Genomic DNA, 18961 nt, shown 5'->3' with positions numbered 1-18961 from the left:
CACACCTAGGACTACTACGCTACTCAATGTGCTGTTGGAGGACAACTGATTGATCAGTGATTATTGATCAGTGATTATTGATCAGTGGTTATTGATCAGTGTGTGGTGTGCTTCTACATCATCGTGCAGATGTGTACTTACAACACACACACACACACACACACACACACACACACACACACACACACACACAGACACACACACACACACACACAATACAGGTCATAGTCAAAGTAAAACAGGTTTTTGAGGCAGTCGCTAGCAAACAAAAACAACAACAACAACAATGTTGTCAACAAGAAGGAGTTTGTCAACAAGAGTGTAGTTGATGAACAGGTGTGTGATGAGTCACAACAGGTGTGTGATGAGTCACAACGACTCTAAAGTCAAACCTGACATTCATCACACTTCTAAAACAAATAGTTGACACGTGAAAAAAGTAAAAACCAACAAATGATCTTTTTGTGTAAAATAATAATAGTCATGTTCAATTTAACAACATGTTGTTCCATATAGTGATCTCATAACTTTAAATATTATTTTATCATAATTATACTTGATAGACTGCCAATATATATATATATATATATATATATATATATATATATATATATATATATATATATATATATATATATATATGGATATATATATATATATGTATATCCATCCATCCATCCATCCATTTCTACCACTATTTCCCCTTTGCGGTAGCAGGGGCGCTGGTGCCTATCTCAGCTATGATCGGGCAGAAGGTGGTGTACACACTGGACAAGTTGCCACCTCATCACAGATATATATATATATATATATATATATATATATATATATATATATATATATATATATATATATACATACACTATATGTATGTATATGTATATATATACATGCGTATATACATATATATATACATACATATTTACACATATGTATATATTTATATAAATAATATATATTACATTTATTAGTTGTATATATATGTATATATATGTAAATATATATATAAATAATATGTATACATACACACACGTATATATATATATAAATAATATATATATTACATTTATTAGTTATATATTTATAACTACATATATATATATGTATATATATATATATATATAGTAACCCCAAAAAAGGGACAAGCGGTAGAAAATGCATGGATGGATGGATGGATTGTGCTATAGTTATATATATATATATATATATATACATATATATATATATATTTTTTTTTTTTTTTATAAAGTCAAAGACACTTTTTTCAATCAGATTTTTACTGATCATCCTACAGTCTTTGTTGTTGTTTTTATTTATTTGTTGTTTCATTTATTATTTGTCATGTATTTATTGGTTTTATTTTCTGGATTTTTGTTTTTAATAGCATTATTTATATTGGGTGTGTGTGTGTGTGTGTGTGTGTGTGTGTGTGTGTGTTTTCTCCTCCCTGTGATTGCTGTGTGCAGACAGCGTGTTATTACTTGCTTGTGAAAAGTAACTAAAGTCTGATTTATTTCAGTTTGAGAGTTAGAAGAAAAGTTGCACAAATATTTCAGTCTCACAATCTTCTTTCTCTTTTTGTTCTGCAACTTTCTAAGCAAGAGCGTGCACGCAACTTTCAGTGCGGACAACAACACATGAAAGGTTTAGCTTTAAAAAGGTTATAAAAAGTTTCAAATATGAACGTCCAATAAAAGTTAATTTATAAAAAAGTTTGAATAAAAAATGAAGTTATAAAAAGTTTGACATATGAAAGTGAAATAAAAGTTAATTTATAAAAAGTTTGAACTAAAAGTGAAGTTGTAAAAAAGTTTGAAGTATGAAAGTCAAAAAAAGTTAAGTTATAAAAAAGTGAAATAAAAGTGATCCAAAAAATGAATTGAAGTAAAAGTGATAAAAGAGTGAAGTCAAAGTGCTAAAAAGGTGAAGTAAAAGTGAGTGACCTACCTGCAGACCAGGTGTGAGACTTGGTGCTCTTCATCCAAGGGAAAGGAAGGTAAGACCTGCTCGGATCCTGGTAGGTGGCGGCGGGTGGCAGCGTCTGCGGGTGCTGCTGCTGCTGCTGGTGCTGGTTCTGGTGGTGTTGGTTCTGGTGGTGTTGTTGGAGCAGCGGGAGGCCGATGCTGTCGGAGGCGTGCTGCGTGTGCTGCGTGTAGGTGTGTGCGGGCTGCATGTAGACACAAGGCGGCGGGCTGCAGTCTGCTGCTCTCTGGTAGACGCAGGACGGACTTTGGTACATGTCCCGATGGTGCATGGCTGCTCTGCGGGGCCCTGGACCTGGACCTGGACCTGGACCTGGCCCCCGGCCCCGACTCGCAGGGAGAGGGAGGGGGCTCGCCGATACACAGGTGCGCCGCACCGGGACCACGTGACCCTGCAGCTCAACGACCATTGGCTGCCAAAGATGACATGACGAGAACCTTCCATGCGTCATTGAACACCTTTTAGTCCACCAACACTCTGCTCTGTTTACCTGCCATTAGTGGCTGTTAGCAGCCTCATTAAGCAAAGTCTCCTGTCAACTATACACCTCACCTCACCAACATGTCCTGTCAACTATACACCTCACCTCACCAACATGTCCTGTCAACTATACACCTCACCAACATGTCCTGTCAACTATACACCTCACCTCACCAACATGTCCTGTCAACTATACACCTCACCTCACCAACATGTCCTGTCAACTATCTACCACACCAACATGTCCTGTCAACTATACACCTCACCTCACCAACATGTCCTGTCAACTATACACCTCACCTCACCAACATGTCCTGTCAACTATACACCTCACCTCACCAACATGTCCTGTCAACTATCTACCACACCAACATGTCCTGTCAACTATCCACCTCACCAACATGTCCTGTCAACTATCCACCTGACCAACATGTCCTGTCAACTATCCACCTCACCAAGATGTCCTGTCAACTATCCCTCACCAACATGTCCTGTCAACTATCCACCTCACCAACATGTCCTGTCAACTATCCACCTCACCAAGATGTCCTGTCAACTATCCCTCACCAACATGTCCTGTCAACTATCTACCACACCAAGATATCCTGTCAACTATACACCTCACCTCACCAACATGTCCTGTCAACTATACACCTCACCTCACCAACATGTCCTGTCAACTATCTACCACACCAACATGTCCTGTCAACTATACACCTCACCTCACCAACATGTCCTGTCAACTATACACCTCACCTCACCAACATGTCCTGTCAACTATACACCTCACCTCACCAACATGTCCTGTCAACTATCTACCACACCAACATGTCCTGTCAACTATCCACCTCACCAACATGTCCTGTCAACTATCCACCTGACCAACATGTCCTGTCAACTATCCACCTCACCAAGATGTCCTGTCAACTATCCCTCACCAACATGTCCTGTCAACTATCCACCTCACCAACATGTCCTGTCAACTATCCACCTCACCAAGATGTCCTGTCAACTATCCCTCACCAACATGTCCTGTCAACTATCTACCACACCAAGATATCCTGTCAACTATACACCTCACCTCACCAACATGTCCTGTCAACTATACACCTCACCAAGATGTCCTGTCAACTATCCACCTCACCAAGATGTCCTGTCAACTATACACCTCACCAAGATGTCCTGTCAACTATACACCTCACCTCACCAACATGTCCTGTCAGCTATACACCTCACCAAGATGTCCTGTCAACTATCCACCTCACCAAGATGTCCTGTCAACTATACACCTCACCAAGATGTCCTGTCAACTATACACCTCACCTCACCAACATGTCCTGTCAGCTATACACCTCACCAAGATGTCCTGTCAACTATCCACCTCACCAAGATGTCCTGTCAACTATCCCTCACCAACATGTCCTGTCAACTATCTACCACACCAAGATGTCCTGTCAACTATACACCTCACCTCACCAACATGTCCTGTCAACTATACACCTCACCAAGATGTCCTGTCAACTATCCACCTCACCAAGATGTCCTGTCAACTATCCCTCACCAACATGTCCTGTCAACTATACACCTCACCTCACCAACATGTCCTGTCAACTATACACCTCACCTCACCAACATGTCCTGTCAACTATACACCTCACCTCACCAACATGTCCTGTCAACTATACACCTCACCTCACCAACATGTCCTGTCAACTATACACCTCACCTCACCAACATGTCCTGTCAACTATACACCTCACCTCACCAACATGTCCTGTCAACTATACACCTCACCTCACCAACATGTCCTGTCAACTATCTACCACACCAACATGTCCTGTCAACTATACACCTCACCTCACCAACATGTCCTGTCAACTATACACCTCACCTCACCAACATGTCCTGTCAACTATACACCTCACCTCACCAACATGTCCTGTCAACTATCTACCACACCAACATGTCCTGTCAACTATCCACCTCACCAACATGTCCTGTCAACTATCCACCTGACCAACATGTCCTGTCAACTATCCACCTCACCAAGATGTCCTGTCAACTATCCCTCACCAACATGTCCTGTCAACTATCCACCTCACCAACATGTCCTGTCAACTATCCACCTCACCAAGATGTCCTGTCAACTATCCCTCACCAACATGTCCTGTCAACTATCTACCACACCAAGATATCCTGTCAACTATACACCTCACCTCACCAACATGTCCTGTCAACTATACACCTCACCAAGATGTCCTGTCAACTATCCACCTCACCAAGATGTCCTGTCAACTATACACCTCACCAAGATGTCCTGTCAACTATACACCTCACCTCACCAACATGTCCTGTCAGCTATACACCTCACCAAGATGTCCTGTCAACTATCCACCTCACCAAGATGTCCTGTCAACTATACACCTCACCAAGATGTCCTGTCAACTATACACCTCACCTCACCAACATGTCCTGTCAGCTATACACCTCACCAAGATGTCCTGTCAACTATCCACCTCACCAAGATGTCCTGTCAACTATCCCTCACCAACATGTCCTGTCAACTATCTACCACACCAAGATGTCCTGTCAACTATACACCTCACCTCACCAACATGTCCTGTCAACTATACACCTCACCAAGATGTCCTGTCAACTATCCACCTCACCAAGATGTCCTGTCAACTATCCCTCACCAACATGTCCTGTCAACTATACACCTCACCTCACCAACATGTCCTGTCAACTATACACCTCACCTCACCAACATGTCCTGTCAACTATCCACCTCACCAAGATGTCCTGTCAACTATCCCTCACCAACATGTCCTGTCAACTATCTACCACACCAAGATATCCTGTCAACTATACACCTCACCTCACCAACATGTCCTGTCAACTATACACCTCACCAAGATGTCCTGTCAACTATCCACCTCACCAAGATGTCCTGTCAACTATACACCTCACCAAGATGTCCTGTCAACTATACACCTCACCTCACCAACATGTCCTGTCAGCTATACACCTCACCAAGATGTCCTGTCAACTATCCACCTCACCAAGATGTCCTGTCAACTATCCCTCACCAACATGTCCTGTCAACTATCTACCACACCAAGATGTCCTGTCAACTATACACCTCACCTCACCAACATGTCCTGTCAACTATACACCTCACCAAGATGTCCTGTCAACTATCCACCTCACCAAGATGTCCTGTCAACTATCCCTCACCAACATGTCCTGTCAACTATACACCTCACCTCACCAACATGTCCTGTCAACTATACACCTCACCAAGATGTCCTGTCAACTATCCACCTCACCAAGATGTCCTGTCAACTATACACCTCACCAAGATGTCCTGTCAACTATACACCTCACCTCACCAACATGTCCTGTCAACTATACACCTCACCAAGATGTCCTGTCAACTATCCACCTCACCAAGATGTCCTGTCAACTATCCCTCACCAACATGTCCTGTCAACTATCTACCACACCAAGATGTCCTGTCAACTATACACCTCACCTCACCAACATGTCCTGTCAACTATACACCTCACCAAGATGTCCTGTCAACTATACACCTCACCAAGATGTCCTGTCAACTATACACCTCACCAAGATGTCCTGTCAACTATCTACTTCACCTCACCAACATGTCCTGTCAACTATCTACCTCACCTCACCAAGATGTCCTGTCAACTATCTACCTCACCTCACCAAGATGTCCTGTCAACTATCTACCTCACCTCACCAACATGTCCTGTCAACTATCTACCTCACCTCACCAACATGTCCTGTCAACTATACACCTCACCAAGATGTCCTGTCAACTATCCACCTCACCAAGATGGAGCCGCCTGTTCCTCAAGAAGATGAATTTTCACAATAAAACACAGGAAGACAGCTAAGGTGTTGATGTCGTATTATCATCCATCCAGCCATCCATATTCTACCGCTTATTCCCTTTTGGGGTCGCTGGCACATATCTCAGCTACAATCGGGCGGAAGGCGGGGTACACCATCGCATTATATTAATTAATATTTTATAAACATTATCATTATTATTCTTATATTATAATATTATTATTTTTAAACATTCTTATTACTATTATTATCATCATAATATAATATTATTTTATAAACATTATCATTATTATTCTTATCATTACCATATTATTGTTTTTAAACATTATTACTATTATTATTATCATTAACATATTATTTTTTAAACAGTATTATTATTATATTAGTTATTATTTTATAAACAATATTATCATGTTATTCTTATCATTATTATATTTATTATTTTTAAACATTATTATTATTATTGTTATCATCATTAATATAATAATATTTTATAAACATTATTATCATTACTATAATATTATTGTTTTTAAACATTATTATTACTATTATTATCATCGTTAATATAATATTATTTTTTAAACGGTATTATTATTATCATTATATTATTATTTTGAAACATTATTATTACTTTTATTATCATCATTCCATCCATCAATCTTCTTCCGCTTATCCGAGGTGGGGTCGCGGGGGCAGCAGCCTAAGCAGGGAAGCCCAGACTTCCCTCTCCCCAGCCACTTGGTCCAGCTCCTCCCGGGGATCCCGAGGCATTCCCAGACCAGCCAGGAGACATAGTCTTCTCAACGTGTCCTGGGTCTTCCCATTATTATAATATGAATTATTATTATTTTTAATAATTATTATTACTATTATTATCATCATTCATACAATAATATTTTTTTAAACAGTATTATCATTCTTATCATTATTATTATTTTCAAACATTATTATTACTATTATTATTATCATTAATATAATATTATTTAATTTTTTAAAAAGTATTATCATTACTATCATTATCAGCATGGAGATTTACAGCAGCAGGACTCCATTCTACAAAATGATAATCACAACACAAAGTGGAACAAGTCACAATAATGTGTGAAATATCACAAGTTCAACGTACTCCACTTTTTAGGCCACGCCCCCTTCATTATTATTATTATTACAATGATTATGTTTAGTCAACTCTTCAATGTGGCTTTAAGAAACATGCTTTGTGCTCTTCTGACCAGGAGTAAGCAGAGTTGTGTCACATGACCAGGAGTAAGGAGAGTTGTGTCACATGACCAGGAGTAAGCAGAGTTGTGTCACATGACCAGGAGTAAGGAGAGTTGTGTCACATGACCAGGAGTAAGCAGAGTTGTGTCACATGACCAGGAGTAAGAAGAGTTGTGTCACATGACCAGGAGTAAGGAGAGTTGTGTCACATGACCAGGAGTAAGCAGAGTTGTGTCACATGACCAGGAGTAGGCAGAGTTGTGTCACATGACCAGGAGTAAGGAGAGTTGTGTCACATGACCAGGAGTAAGGAGAGTTGTGTCACATGACCAGGAGTAAGCAGAGTTGTGTCACATGACCAGGAGTAAGCAGAGTTGTGTCACATGACCAGGAGTAGGCAGAGTTGTGTCACATGACCAGGAGTAAGGAGAGTTGTGTCACATGACCAGGAGTAAGCAGAGTTGTGTCACATGACCAGGAGTAAGAAGAGTGGTGTCACATGACCAGGAGTAAGCAGAGTTGTGTCACATGACCAGGAGTAAGCAGAGTTGTGTCCCATGACCAGGAGTAAGCAGAGTTGTGTCACATGACCAGGAGTAAGCAGAGTTGTGTCACATGACCAGGAGTAGGCAGAGTTGTGTCACATGACCAGGAGTAAGCAGAGTTGTGTCACATGACCAGGAGTAAGCAGAGTTGTGTCACATGACCAGGAGTAAGCAGAGTTGTGTCACATGACCAGGAGTAAGGAGAGTTGTGTCACATGACCAGGAGTAAGGAGAGTTGTGTCACATGACATACAGCCAACAAATCATGAGTTCATTATTTCCATGGCTCCTCCCATTCATTAATGAAGCATTGTGTTGTTAACTCACTGAGCGGGACAGGAAGTGACATCATCATGTTTCCTGCACTGGGACTAAACATCATCATGTTTCCTGCACTGGGACTAAACATCATCATGTTTCCTGCACTGGAACTAAACATCATCATGTTTCCTGCACTGGAAGTAAACATCATCATGTTTCCTGCACTGGGACTAAACATCATCATGTTTCCTGCACTGGAAGTAAACATCATCATGTTTCCTGCACTGGGACTAAACATCATCATGTTTCCTGCACTGGAACTAAACATCATCATGTTTCCTGCACTGGAAGTAAACATCATCATGTTTCCTGCACTGGGACTAAACATCATCATGTTTCCTGCACTGGAAGTAAACATCATCATGTTTCCTGCACTGGGACTAAACATCATCATGTTTCCTGCACTGGAACTAAACATCATCATGTTTCCTGCACTGGAAGTAAACATCATCATGTTTCCTGCACTGGAACTAAACATCATCATGTTTCCTGCACTGGAACTAAACATCATCATGTTTCCTGCACTGGAACTAAACATCATCATGTTTCCTGCACTGGAACTAAACATCATCATGTTTCCTGCACTGGAAGTAAACATCATCATGTTTCCTGCACTGGAACTAAACATCATCATGTTTCCTGCACTGGGACTAAACATCATCATGTTTCCTGCACTGGAAGTAAACATCATCATGTTTCCTGCACTGGGACTAAACATCATCATGTTTCCTGCACTGAGACTAAACATCATCATGTTTCCTGCACTGGGACTAAACATCATCATGTTTCCTGCACTGGAAGTAAACATCATCATGTTTCCTGAACTGGAAGTAAACATCATCATGTTTCCTGCACTGGGACTAAACATCATCATGTTTCCTGCACTGGAAGTAAACATCATCATGTTTCCTGCACTGGAACTAAACATCATCATGTTTCCTGCACTGGGACTAAACATCATCATGTTTCCTGCACTGAGACTAAACATCATCATGTTTCCTGCACTGGGACTAAACATCATCATGTTTCCTGCACTGGAAGTAAACATCATCATGTTTCCTGAACTGGAAGTAAACATCATCATGTTTCCTGCACTGGGACTAAACATCATCATGTTTCCTGCACTGGAAGTAAACATCATCATGTTTCCTGCACTGGAACTAAACATCATCATGTTTCCTGCACTGGAACTAAACATCATCATGTTTCCTGCACTGGAACTAAACATCATCATGTTTCCTGCACTGGAACTAAACATCATCATGTTTCCTGCACTGGAACTAAACATCATCATGTCTCCTGCACTGGAACTAAACATCATCATGTTTCCTGCACTGGAACTAAACATCATCATGTTTCCTGCACTGGAACTAAACATCATCATGTTTCCTGCACTGGAAGTAAACATCATCATGTTTCCTGCACTGGAACTAAACATCATCATGTTTCCTGCACTGGAAGTAAACATCATCATGTTTCCTGCACTGGAAGTAAACATCATCATGTTTAAGTAAGAAAGTAGACCTGCAGTGGACAAACATGAAGAAGTGGGACAAGATAAAATGGCTGCCAGGCTTGTGTCAACATGAGCATACTTACTTTTGGGATGCAAACACAGGAAGTCCAATAGTAGTCATCTCATATGAAAACTTAGAACCTAGACCTCAAAAAAATGTCCTTTTTAGCAAGTCACATGACTCAATGTAGAACCCAGACCTCAAATAAATCTCCTTTTTAGCAAGTCACGTGAGAAAATGAAGAAAACCTAGAACCTAGACCTGAAATAAATGTTCTTTTTAGTAAGTCACATGACTCAATGAAGAAAACCTAGAACCTAGGCCTCAAATAAAAGTCAATTTTAGCAAGTCAGGTGAGAAAATGAAGAAAACCTAGAACCTAGACCTCAAATAAAAGTTATTTTTGACAAGTCACATGACTCAATGAAAAAAACAGAACCTAGACCTGAAATAAAAGTCCATTTTAGCAAGTCCGGTGACAAAATGAAGAAAACCTAGAACCTAGACCTCAAATAAAAGTTATTTTTAACAAGTCACATGACTCAATGAAAAAAACAGAACCTAGACCTGAAATAAATGTTCTTTTTAGTAAGTCACATGATTCAATGAAGAAAACCTAGAACCTAGGCCTCAAATAAAAGTCAATTTTAGCAAGTCAGGTGAGAAAATGAAGAAAACCTAGAACCTAGACCTCAAATAAAAGTTATTTTTAACAAGTCACATGACTCAATGAAAAAAACAGAACCTAGACCTGAAATAAATGTTCTTTTTAGTAAGTCACATGATTCAATGAAGAAAACCTAGAACCTAGGCCTCAAATAAAAGTCAATTTTAGCAAGTCAGGTGAGAAAATGAAGAAAACCTAGAACCTAGACCTCAAATAAAAGTTATTTTTAACAAGTCACATGACTCAATGAAAAAAACAGAACCTAGACCTGAAATAAAAGTCCATTTTAGCAAGTCCGGTGAGAAAATGAAGAAAACCTAGAACCTAGACCTGAAATAAATATGTTTTTAGCAAGTCACATGACTCAATGAAGAAAACCTAGAACCTAGACCTGAAAGAAACATGTTTTTGTGTGTCCAGTCCAAAGTCTTCTAGTCCTGCCATTCAGCGTTTGTCCTTCTTGTGAGCGTCCATCTTGGACACGTCCTCCCTCTCGTCCTGGTGTCGCCCACTCCTCTCCCGCTCGCCGTCCACGTCCTGGCGTCCATCACGAGCGCTCCTGTGGTGACGTTTGCTGGAACGTCTTCTGTCCCGTGACCTGCTGCGGCTCCTCTCGGGGGAACTGGTCCCGCCGTGTCCTCGGCCCGAAGACTGTCCCGAGGTTTTGGGCTCGCCGCCACGGCGCTGCAGCCCCCCCGTGGAGCGCAGCGTGTTGAGGAGGAAGCGCTTGTTGGCGCCGCGCAGAGGACACTTCAACCTGGCGGGGACACAATGTTCATGGCGTGGGACAACACTCCTCACATTGCTCCTGGTTTTGGTTAGGCCAGTGTTGACTTGTGGTCCGAGAAAAGTCAAATCCTCAGGAGATGACAACATTCCTCAAACACAAATTCAATAAATGTTGCATTCTTGTGTTATTTTGTGAATGAATATGTACTTCTTATATTTACCTTCGAAAGGAGCTATTGTGTTCTCTGCTGATGTGGGATCTCAACCCAGGATGTCACTGTGGCTTGTGCAGCCCTTTGAGACACTTGCGATTTAAGGGCTATATAAATAAACATTGATTGATCGATTGATCTCAAGACCTTTCTGTAAGGCAGACCTGGGCAAAATAGGGCCCGCGGGCCACATGAGGCCCAATAAGATGTTCGATCCGACCCACTGGAGGGTCCACATTCTTTTGTTAGACCTTCAGGATCTAAAATGTACTTGTCATTATGAGGAATATACAAAGTATTGCAATGGTTGAAATCTGCACTTTGGACTGTTACAGGAGTTATTAGGGTAATATTTGGAGTATTATAGGAGTTACTAGGGTAATATTTGGAGTATTATAGGAGTTATTAGGGTAATATTTGGAGTATTATAGGAGTTACTGGGGTAATATTTGGAGTGTTATAAGAGTTATTAGGGTAATATTTGGAGTATTATAGGAGTTACTAGGGTAATATTTGGAGTGTTACAGGAGTTACTAGGGTAATATTTGGAGTGTTACAGGAGTTACTAGGGTAATATTTGGAGTGTTACAGGAGTTACTAGGGTAATATTTGGAGTGTTACAGGAGTTATTAGGGTAATATTTGGAGTGTTATCAGAGTTATTAGGGTAATATTTGGAGTATTATAGGAGTTACTAGGGTAATATTTAAAGTGTTACAGGAGTTACTAGGGTAATATTTGGAGTGTTACAGGAGTTACTAGGGTAATATTTGGAGTGTTACAGGAGTTATTAGGGTAATATTTGGAGTGTTATCAGAGTTATTAGGGTAATATTTGGAGTGTTATCAGAGTTATTAGGGTAATATTTGGAGTATTATCAGAGTTATTAGGGTAATATTTGGAGTATTATAGGAGTTACTAGGGTAATATTTGGAGTATTATAGGAGTTACTAGGGTAATATTTGGAGTATTATCAGAGTTATTAGGGTAATATTTGGACTTTTACAGGAGTTATTAGGGTAATATTTGGAGTTTTATCAGAGTTATTAGGGTAATATTTGGAGTATTATCAGAGTTATTAGGGTAATATTGGAGTGTTATCAGAGTTATCAGGCTAATATTTGGAGTATTATAGGAGTTACTAGGGTAATATTTGGAGTATTGTAGGAGTTATTAGGGTAATATTTGGAGTGTTACAGGAGTTATTAGGGTAATATTTGGAGTGTTATCAGAGTTATTAGGGTAATATTTGGAGTATTATAGGAGTTACTAGGGTAATATTTGGAGTATTATCAGAGTTATTAGGGTAATATTTGGACTGTTACAGGAGTTATTATGGTAATATTTGGAGTGTTATCAGAGTTGTTAGGGTAATATTTGGAGTATTATCAGAGTTATTAGGGTAATATTGGAGTGTTATCAGAGTTATTAAGGCAATATTTGGAGTATTATAGGAGTTACTAGGGTAATATTTGGAGTATTGTAGGAGTTATTAGGGTAATATGTGGAATATTGTAGGAGTTATTAGGGTAATATTTGGAGAATTATAGTAGATATTAGGGTAATATTTGGAGTATTATAGGAGTTATTAGGGTAATATTTGTAGTATTATAGTAGATATTAGGGTAATATTTGGAGTATTATAGGAGTTATTGGGGTAATATTTGGAGTATTATATTAGATATTAGGGCAATATTTGGAGTATTATAGGAGTTATTAGGGTAATATTTGTAGTATTATAGTAGATATTAGGGTAATATTTGGAGTATTATAGGAGTTATTGGGGTAATATTTGGAGTATTATATTAGATATTAGGGCAATATTTGGAGTATTGTAGGACTTATTAGGGTAATATTTGGAGTGTTATAGGAGTTATTAGGGTAATATTTGTAGTATTATAGGAGTTATTAGGGTAATATTTGTAGTATTATAGTAGATATTAGGGTAATATTTGGAGTGTTATCAGAGTTACTAGGGTAATATTTGGAGTATTATAAGAGTTACTAGGGTAATATTCGGAGTATTATCAGAGTTATTAGGGTAATATTGGAGTGTTATCAGAGTTATTAAGGCAATATTTGGAGTATTATAGGAGTTACTAGGGTAATATTTGGAATATTGTAGGAGTTATTAGGGTAATATGTGGAATATTGTAGGAGTTATTAGGGTAATATTTGGAGAATTATAGGAGTCATTAGGGTAATATTTGGAGTATTATAGGAGTTATTAGGGTAATATTTGTAGTATTATAGTAGATATTAGGGTAATATTTGGAGTATTATAGGAGTTACTAGGGTAATATTTGGAATATTGTAGGAGTTATTAGGGTAATATGTGGAATATTGTAGGAGTTATTAGGGTAATATTTGGAGAATTATAGGAGTCATTAGGGTAATATTTGGAGTATTATAGGAGTTATTAGGGTAATATTTGTAGTATTATAGTAGATATTAGGGTAATATTTGGAGTATTATAGGAGTTATTGGGGTAATATTTGGAGTATTATATTAGATATTAGGGTAATATTTGGAGTATTGTAGGACTTATTAGGGTAATATTTGGAGTGTTATAAGAGTTATTAGGGTAATATTTGGAGTATTATAGGAGTTATTAGGGTAATATTTGGAGTATTATAGGAGTTATTAGGGTAATATGCGTAGTATTATAGGAGTTATTAGGGTAATATTTGGAGTATTATAGTAGATATTAGGGTAATATTTGGAGTGTTATAAGAGTTATTAGGGTAATATTTGGAGTGTTATTAGAGTTATTAGGGTAATATTTGGAGTATTATAGGAGTTATTAGGGTAATATTTGGAGTGTTATAAGAGTTATTAGGGTAATATTTGTAGTATTATAGGAGTTATTAGGGTAATATTTGTAGTATTATAGTAGATATTAGGGTAATATTTGGAGTATTATAGTAGATATTAGGGTAATATTTGGAGTATTATAGGAGTTATAAGGGTAATATTTGTAGTATTATAGGAGTTATTAGGGTAATATTTGGAGTATTGTAGGAGTTATTAGGGTAATATTTGGAGTATTATAGGAGTTATTAGGGTAATATTTGTAGTCTTATAGTAGATATTAGGGTAATATTTGTAGTATTATAGTAGATATTAGGGTAATATTTGTAGTATTATAGTAGATATTAGGGTAATATTTGTAGTATTATAGTAGATATTAGGGTAATATTTGGAGTATTATAAGAGTTACTAGGGTAATATTTGGAGTGTTATAAGAGTTATTAGGGTAATATTTGGAGTATTATAGGAGTTACAAGGGTAATATTTGGAGTATTATAGGAGTTATTAGGGTAATATTTGGAGAATTATAGGAGTTATTAGGGTAATATTTGGAGTATTATAGGAGTTATTAGGGTAATATTTGGAGAATTATAAGAGTTACTAGGGTAATATTTGGAGTGTTATAAGAGTTATTAGGGTAATATTTGGAGTATTATAGGAGTTACAAGGGTAATATTTGGAGTATTGTAGGAGTTACAAGGGTAATATTTGGAGTATTATAGGAGTTATTAGGGTAATATTTGGAGTGTTATAGGAGTTATTAGGGTAATATTTGGAGTATTATAGGAGTTATTAGGGTAATATTTGGAGTATTATAGGAGTTATTAGGGTAATATTTGTAGTATTATAATAGATATTAGGGTAATATTTGGAGTATTATAGGAGTTATTAGGGTAATATTTGTAGTATTATAGTAGATATTAGGGTAATATTTGTTGTATTATAGTAGATATTAGGGTAATATTTGTAGTATTATAGTAGATATTAGGGTAATATTTGTAGTATTATAGTAGATATTAGGGTAATATTTGGAGTATTGTAGTAGATATTAGGGTAATATTTGTAGTATTATAGTAGATATTAGGGTAATATTTGGAGTATTGTAGTAGATATTAGGGTAATGTAGGTCCCAGCAGCTCAGAGCAGGAACAAAGCAGAGTGTTTCCAAAACAGCCAGCCCCAAACACATGTGTCAGAAACAGATGTGGGAGATCATTTTTACAACACATTTCTGCATAAAAGTGCTAATATATCATATTTTAAGTGTTTAGTACATTCATATTTTGCTGTTTGTTACATTTTTGTTTTAAAAGACGTCTATGGAGGAGCTGGTCTGAGAAGTAAAAGATGTTAAGAGCTGGTCTGAGAAGTAAAAGATGTTAACATTCAGTCTTTTATTGTCCATAGTTAATTTGGTAAATCCCACTTTCTTTATTTTCATGTACATTTTGGGTGTCCCAGTCAGTAAAAAATGGGAAAAAAATCCATCCCGTTTGTCTTGAGGTGGTCTGTCATAACCTTTTTAGAGCTCAATGTACATTGTGACTTCTGGTGTTAGTGTTCCTGGAAAGAGGGTAGCATAGTGCACATATCTTTCATACACATTGGCCCCACAGACACATTTTCCTCTCTCAATGTGGCCCCCGAGTCCAAATATTTGCCCAGCTCTGCAGTAAAGTCATGCTACCTCCAAACTCAATTAAATTGGTACTAACCTACATTTTATCTGCATTTCTTCCAGATAAAAACCCATAGGAGGCTTACCAAATTGTTAAGCTTGGAATTGGGACCAGAAAAACCTCCCGAAGTCTTATCCACTCAACCTCTACCAATGGCAGCCATCTACATTTCTGCCAGCGGGTGCTCGGACGGGCGCTAAATGTGTCGCCACTTTTCTGAGACTATGTCTACATTAAACCCTTAAAGCCATGATTATTTAGCCTCAGCCACACTAAACCAGCGTTCAAGGTCCCCCTCCTCGGACAGTTTATTCACACAGGTAAGTAAGTGCGCTGTGTATTTTTTGAAACTCCGGCTCTTAGCTTTGTATGGACTCATTGATCCTTTACAAACTGAGTTAGGAGAGGAAGTGACGCCAGAAAGAACGCGGCCCACACAGGAAGTGACATCGGAAACAACGTGCCACAGCCAGCTTCATAATAAAGCGCTTTCGGAACTGGGAGCTAACCAAACAACTATTGTGTGTGTGTGTGTGTGTGTGTGTGGACACGGATAAGGTTAGTTGGGATTTACCCTGGATAACCTAAGTGTAGAAAGGGCACGTGTGGTTTTGGAATTTGCCACCAATCCCACGTGGGTGTCTGGGATCGGCGGCCATATGACCTCTACGTGGACATTGTGGAGAAGAAGGCGACCCAAGTGGAGAAAAACATGAATTTGCTTGGAGTGTGACTTGAAGGACTCACCATCCCGCAGGGCCCATGGTCTCCGCTCGCACCCGCGCCCTGTCAGTCTCCCTCAGGAGCTCCTCGATGGCGCGCCTGCAACACGCACGCGCACACACGTGACAAGCGAGCAGACAAGCGCTTGCTAACGAGTGTAAAAAAGAGGATGGTACATTTAGTGAAGGCACACTTTGCTTCCAGGGACTTCACAATCATCTCTTTCTACTCAAACACAGACTTCAACATCGCACAGGCACTGACTTAATGTGCATGTATCTTTCCTGCATATTATTATGTCTAACGCTCGCAGTCGCACGCCTGGCAAAGAGAGAGTAAGCAAGCACTGCTATCTTATGGAGGACTTCAAGTACCTAGGAGTCTTGTTCAGGAGTGAGGGAAGAGTGGATGGTGAGATGGACAGGCGGATCGGTGCGGCGTCTTCAGTAATGCGGACGTTGTATCGATCTGTTGTGGTGAAGAAGGAGCTGAGCCGGAAGGCAAAGCTCTCAATTTACCGGTCGATCTACGTTCCCATCCTCACCTATGGTCATGAGCTTTGGGTCATGACCGAAAGGATAAGATCACGGGTACAAGCGGCCCAAATGAGTTTGGGTCTCTCCCTTAGAGATAGGGTGAGAAGCTCTGCCATCCGGGAGGAACTCAAAGTAAAGCCGCTGCTCCTCCACATGGAGAGGAGCCAGATGAGGTGGTTCGGGCATCTGGTCAGGATGCCACCCGAACGCCTCCCTAGGGATGTGTTTAGGGCACGTCCAGCTGGTAGGAGGCCACGGGGAAGACCCAGGACACGTTGGGAAGACTATGTCTCCCGGCTGGCCTGGGAAGGCCTCGGGATCCCCCGGGAAGAGCTGCTTAGGCTGTTGCCCCCGCGACCCGACCTCAGATAAGCGGAAAAAGATGGATGGATGGATGGATGCTATCTTATTGTGCACATGTTCGATTTCCCCTCCTCACAATGCAGAAAGGCGCAGCACGGTGAAACGGGGGTTAGTGCATGTGCCTCACAATACAAAGGTCCTGAGTAGTCGTGAGTTCAATCCCGGGCTAGGGGTCTTTCTGTGTGGAGTTTGCATGTTCTCACCGTGACTGGGGATAGGCCCCACCCACCTCCAAAGACATGCACCTGGGGATAGGCCCCTCCCACCTCCAAAGACATGCACCTGGGGATAGGCCCCTCCCACCTCTAAAGACATGTACCTGGGGATAGGCCCCTCCCACCTCCAAAGACATGCACCTGGGGATAGGCCCTACCCACCTCCAAAGACATGCACCTGGGGATAGGCCCCTCCCACCTCCAAAGACATGCACCTGGGGATAGGCCCCTCCCACCTCCAAAGACATGCACCTGGGGATAGGCCCCTCCCACCTCCAAAGACATGCACCTGGGGATAGGCCCCACCCGCCCCCAAGACATGCACCTGGGGATAGGCCCCTCCCACCTCCAAAGACATGCACCTGGGGATAGGCCCCTCCCACCTCCAAAGACATGCACCTGGGGATAGGCCCCTCCCACTTCCAAAGACATGCACCTAGGGATAGGCCCCTCCCACCTCCAAAGGGGGATAGGTTGATTGGCAACACTAAATGGTCCCTAGTGTGTGGACATTGTTTATCTGTGTTGGCACTGCGATGAGGTGGCGACTTGTCCAGGGTGTAATCCGCCTTCTTCCCCAATGCAACTGAAATAGACTACAGCACACCCCCCCGCCACCCCAAAAGAGACAAGCGGTAGGAAAAGGATGGACATCGCAGAAAGTGTAAGGATGCTCGGAGGGAAGCTAGCTCATTAGCAGCTAACTCCGCGAGTACTGTCAAACAACAACACAGAAAATAAACACCTACTTTTCCAACTCGCTCTCCTCCTTTGCCATGAGTTGGTGGTGAGCAGCAGAAGTGAAATGATGTTTTATATTTGAAATTGAAGACGTCAGTTTAATGAAAGCATCGCCCGCTTGTTTACAACACCGGGGTCCATCCACGAAGGACCTTGGAGCCGCCCACGCTGGCGCCAGAATGAAAACTGACGTCTTAGTCACATAACATTCTTAAAACCCAAACCCTTAAAACTACGGAAAATCATGTAAACAAAATATATTTTTACCACGTTTTTTTCCTTCCGCGCTATTACTCGGCTCTTTGTTCTAAGCAGGCGGTTTTGGAAGCTGAGTACGCAACAG

The 18961-nt window shown here is 40.2% G+C and overlaps 2 protein-coding genes across 2 annotated transcripts in view; both read right to left on the bottom strand.

The window, feature by feature from the left end:
- Positions 1 to 3053, bottom strand: part of LOC133569067 (mRNA export factor GLE1-like) — a 70120-nt gene extending 67067 nt beyond the window's left edge. Inside the window, exon 1 of the mRNA XM_061921203.1 lies at positions 1948 to 3053. Within this exon, the coding sequence (XP_061777187.1) occupies positions 1948 to 2434 (487 nt within the window). The 5' untranslated portion in view covers positions 2435 to 3053. The remainder of the gene's footprint in view (positions 1 to 1947) is intronic.
- A 7458-nt stretch (positions 3054 to 10511) lies between these two features.
- On the bottom strand, positions 10512 to 18939 carry si:ch211-140b10.6 (protein POLR1D-like). The gene is made up of 3 exons (XM_061921202.1): positions 18627 to 18939; positions 16788 to 16862; positions 10512 to 11367 (listed from the first exon to the last, which is right to left on the bottom strand). The coding sequence occupies exons 1-3, from the start codon at positions 18653 to 18655 to the stop codon at positions 11055 to 11057; spliced, it is 417 nt and encodes a 138-aa protein (XP_061777186.1). The 5' UTR covers positions 18656 to 18939; the 3' UTR covers positions 10512 to 11054.
- Positions 18940 to 18961: the final 22 nt, after the last annotated feature.

Source organism: Nerophis ophidion, linkage group LG15, assembly GCF_033978795.1.
Source record: "Nerophis ophidion isolate RoL-2023_Sa linkage group LG15, RoL_Noph_v1.0, whole genome shotgun sequence".
NCBI lineage: Eukaryota > Metazoa > Chordata > Actinopteri > Syngnathiformes > Syngnathidae > Nerophis > Nerophis ophidion.
The sequence above is the reverse complement of the archived record's forward strand: the minus strand, read 5'-3'. Positions and strand labels throughout refer to the sequence as shown.